This window comes from Berghia stephanieae, chromosome 4 (assembly GCF_034508935.2).
Source record: "Berghia stephanieae isolate SIO BIC M18660-M18661 chromosome 4, UCSD_Bste_1.3, whole genome shotgun sequence".
Taxonomy (NCBI): domain Eukaryota; kingdom Metazoa; phylum Mollusca; class Gastropoda; order Nudibranchia; family Aeolidiidae; genus Berghia; species Berghia stephanieae.
In genome coordinates, this window is record NC_088363.1 from 1,491,421 (window position 1) to 1,495,793 (window position 4,373).

A 4,373-nucleotide genomic window follows, 5' to 3' on the forward strand; every position below is an offset into this window, starting at 1 on the left:
AACCAACATCCCACCAATCCAAACATCTCCAAGCCCCGCTAGCCGTAACCAAATGTCTCACATTCCATTCATCATTCAGTCCGCCACAGTGAAAGCAAGTGACATTTTTCAAAGATAACCCTTGGATGACTTAAATAGCAACAATAGCAATATAAATATATATCATGTTAACCTCAGCGGCAGTACAAGAAAAAATAAATTTCTTACTCATTTCAATTTCATACCAACAGTACTCGCCATACGCCATCTTGAGATTGAATAGGGCGGGTAAATATGCCAGGGTTGTGAGATTATTCTTATAAAACATGCCAAACTAGTTTTGGAATAAAGACAAATATTATAGATATCGCTTTTTATGCAAAAATTCATATAATGTAAGAAAAAATCCTCATTCTTTTTCACGCGGTCATAACAATTTGACTTAATAATGCTGTATAATTATCCCGCCAAAATAAAGTTGTCCGACTTGTCAGCGGCGAGCGCCTCGCTAAGAAACGGTTTTGCCACGCTAGGCGCCTTCTCAGCCGGCCTTTTCACACGCCCATGGAACAAATCACTGCTGTACGGCCCTTAAAAGCTATGGTGGACATCAATGACCAAAGGCTATCAATGATTGAAGTCAAGACTGGACTCATTTGAGTTGGAGGTCAATCATCTTTTTAAGATCCCATTACTTCCCGAAAAGACGTGTCACTTCCTTCCCAGCGATTTGTCAGGAATTTAAGAAATGTAGTACCTCATGTTTTTATTGGGATATCTATTGCTTATAGAAAGGGCTTTACCCCTAAATGTTCCTGATTTGGTATTTTGTTAGTATTCGAAGCTGTTTTATTAATTATTGTGTAAATAAATGTGTGACTGGAGACAGAGGGAGGGAGACACACACACACACGCACACATACACAGAAGGAGGGAGAGAGAGAGAGAAAGAGTTAGAGATAGCGATAAAGAGACAGAAACTGTCCCTGCGGAAAGTTGCCATTTAAAACCCCAAAAGTCGCAAAAAGTTGCCATAAAAAAGGGCAAAAGTTGCCATAAAAAGGGCAAAAGTTGCCATAAAAATTGCCAAAAGTTGCCAAATTTTGCGGAACATTATCTGACAAGGGGGAGAAAAAATTGCGATTCGCAAACGCACAAACAAAGGCCAAAGTTTCAATTTAAACCACATCTGTTTATTACCTCAGCAGCAGTAATAATAATAATGATAATGATAATAATACAGTACTCGCGTTATACCGGCACGATCAGTCATCACCAAAAAGTGTGCTAGTATCCGATCGTGCCGGAATCCGATAAAGGCTTAAACTTAAAGTACTGTAGTGCATACAAGTATAAAATAAAGTTATAAAAGAATCTACATGTTATAAAACAAAAGTGTGACCAAACCTAATCAAAAAGCTAACAAATGTAAAAGAACAAAGCCTGAAAAATTAAAAAGAATACATTTATAATAGTTTCTTTTGTTAGTTTTAGATCCAATCGACCGCATTAGATCATATACCGGATCGCTGAAACAAAAAGCACAAATCAAACCACCATAATAACTGACAGATGATTTACAGACAAAAATATATTATCCATCAAAAAACTTAAACTAAATCCGTACATAATTATAATATCATAACAAAATAAAATCATAAACATAAAATAAAAGGACACTGTACTAATTGAAACTCATGAACATCACTATGAGGAGTGAAGTCCAGCCAAGATGAATAAAATCAGTTTGGGCCAACCGTGTGGTGCAACCTAGCTACATGTAAGCAAGGAGTATGCCACTTATAATTGAGTGCCATATGCAATGAAGTTGTTATAGCATAAAAATATTAACGCGAAGCCCAGTCTCCACGAGTTGTGCGGTCAAAAAAAGCTCAGTCTCCAGTTCGTTAAGGGAAAAGTCCACAAAAAAAAAAAAAAAAAAAAAAAAAAAAAAAAAATCAGGAAAATCGCAAAAATCGCGGAAAGTTGCGGGTAACAGCTAAAATCGCGGCCGCGAAAAACGACGGGGGCAGACACACGCCTGGTATGTCTTGAAACAGGGTTTCCGTGACAGATTGGAAGATTCCTGGACTGGCAGAAATACCGAAACAGAGTCGTTCATATTGGAAGAGTCCTTTGGGGGTATTGATTGTAGTGAGTTGTCGAGAACTTGGATCTAGATTGAGTTGCGTATAGGCATGTGTAAAATCTAGCTCAGTGAATTTGTCACCATGTGATAATTTTATAGCGAGGTCTTCGATTCTTGGTATTGGGTGATTGTTTTCGTGAATGGCTTTATTTATTGTGACCTTGTAGTCACCACAGACTCTGACAGTATTGTCTTTCTTTAAAACTGGTACAATGGGCGTTGCCCATTCCGACGTTGAAACCTTTTTTATAATGTTCTCGTGTTGTAAGCGTTCGAGCTCGTTTTCTATCTTTTGCCGCAATGGCAAATGGTGGTTGTCTACATTTGATGAATTTTGGAGTTGCATTGTCTTTTAAATAGATTTTGACTTCACGATCATTCAATAATCCAGTGCCTTGAAAAACGTTGTTGTTTGGATCTAACACCTCGTCAAGAGTTTGTTGGTTCTCAATTGAGAATAAAGATGACCAATTGAGCTTAAAATGAAGCCAGTCTCTTCCCATTAAGGGAGGACCGTTGCCCTCAACTATAAGGAGTGGCAGGTTCGCAGTTTGCTTATCGTACTGCACATTAACAATTGTTTCTCCAACAATTTTGACATCTTGGCCTGTGTAGGTGGTTAGTGATTTCGATGACTTATCAAGTTTAGAGTTAACTAGATTTTCAAAGTCATTCTTGGTCATTACACTACATGACGCACCAGTATCAAGGTGGAACACAATGTTTTTATTGTTAATGAGGAGGGGAACCGAAATCGGGGGCCTTTTGTTTGGGGAATTCACAATAAAAAGTTCAAAATTATGCTCTGGGGGCTTTCTTCATGCTGGGTGGTCAAATTATCTTCATTCAACAGGTGATTTTGATGGCGGTATTTTGCTTTAGGCGCTGGTTTTTTTTTGTCGATTGTGTTTGCGATCTGCACATTTTTGCAATGTGACCCACTTTTTGACATTTATGGCAGGTTGATGATTTGAATTTACACTGGAATTGGGTATGAGGGCCGCCGCACCGATGACACGATTTAGAAGTCGCTGATGAAGCATGTGATTTGCTCATGGTACTGAACGATCTTGAAGGTTGCTGATAAGAATTTCTGGACGTGGAAAAATGGACAGTTTCGCCCTTCTGAAGTTGATGTGCACTATCTCTTGTTTGATGAATAGAGAGGGCAATGTCCATGGCTTTGTCGATAGTGAGATCATGCTCAACAAGAAGTTTTCGTTGAATCTGAGCATCGTTAATACCGGTCACAAACTTTTCGCAAAGACGTTCATTTAGAGTTTCTCGAAATTGGCAGTGCTCCGCAATGCTCCACAGGACAGCACAATACTGTTGGATTGATTCGTTCGGTTGACGATTTCTTCCTTCAAACTTAGCTCGCTGCAGGAATTTAGGTGGAGGTGGGGAGTGGAAGTTCTTTAGCAGCATGCAAAGTTCTTCAAATGATTTATCTGCAGGCGAGTTTGGTTGGCACAGATCTTTCAATATTCTAAATTGTTTGGGGCCTACTACTGTTAGTAGCACAGCAGCTTGCTTTTTATCTGATTCTATGTCATTTGCCATGAAATAGAACTTGAGACGTTCCAAGTAGTCCACAATGGATGTCCCTTCCACAAATTCTGAGATGGTCCCAATGGTAGCCATTATTTTGGTTTAATTTACGTAATCAATAAAAATATTTGAATAATTACTTATCTGGCTCTTTTAAGAATTAATATGTAGCACTTTGGCTCTAGATGACTTTATCTCGTCGCCATTTATAATAGATTGACAATCAACATATAGTTTGAACACAGATAGCCATAAGCTCTTTATTAAAACGGAAGTTACCAACTGAAAGTAAACAGGAACTCTTTCTTAACAATAACACAAAAGAATAACAATGGGCGATAATCGTAATAGTAATAGATAATCAGATACCCAAACATTGTATCGATATCGGTATCGATGATACTTTATTACACAGGTTAAATAGATATGGAGAGAGGATACATCCTTGACGAACTCCTCTTTTACATCCTTGACGAACTCCTCTTTTAATTGGCGTGAAAGGTGACAGATCGACCTGAATCCTGATGGCTGCTTTTTGATGCCAATATAGATTTGTGATTAGCCGTATATTTTTGCCATCAATGCCTGCCTTTTCCAGATATGTCATTAATTCTCCATGCTGTACCCTATCAAATGCTTTTGCGTAATCGATAAAGCATGCATAGATTTCTTTTTGATGATCAAGGTATTTTTG

General features: G+C 38.2%; 1 protein-coding gene across 1 annotated transcript; it reads right to left on the reverse strand.

Annotated features, from left to right (window-relative positions):
* Window positions 1–2,974: 2,974 nt before the first annotated feature.
* Window positions 2,975–3,772, reverse strand: LOC144971661 (uncharacterized). Its single transcript, XM_078912735.1, has one exon. It carries the CDS (start codon window positions 3,770–3,772, stop codon window positions 2,975–2,977), a length of 798 nt encoding a protein of 265 aa, XP_078768861.1.
* Window positions 3,773–4,373: the final 601 nt, after the last annotated feature.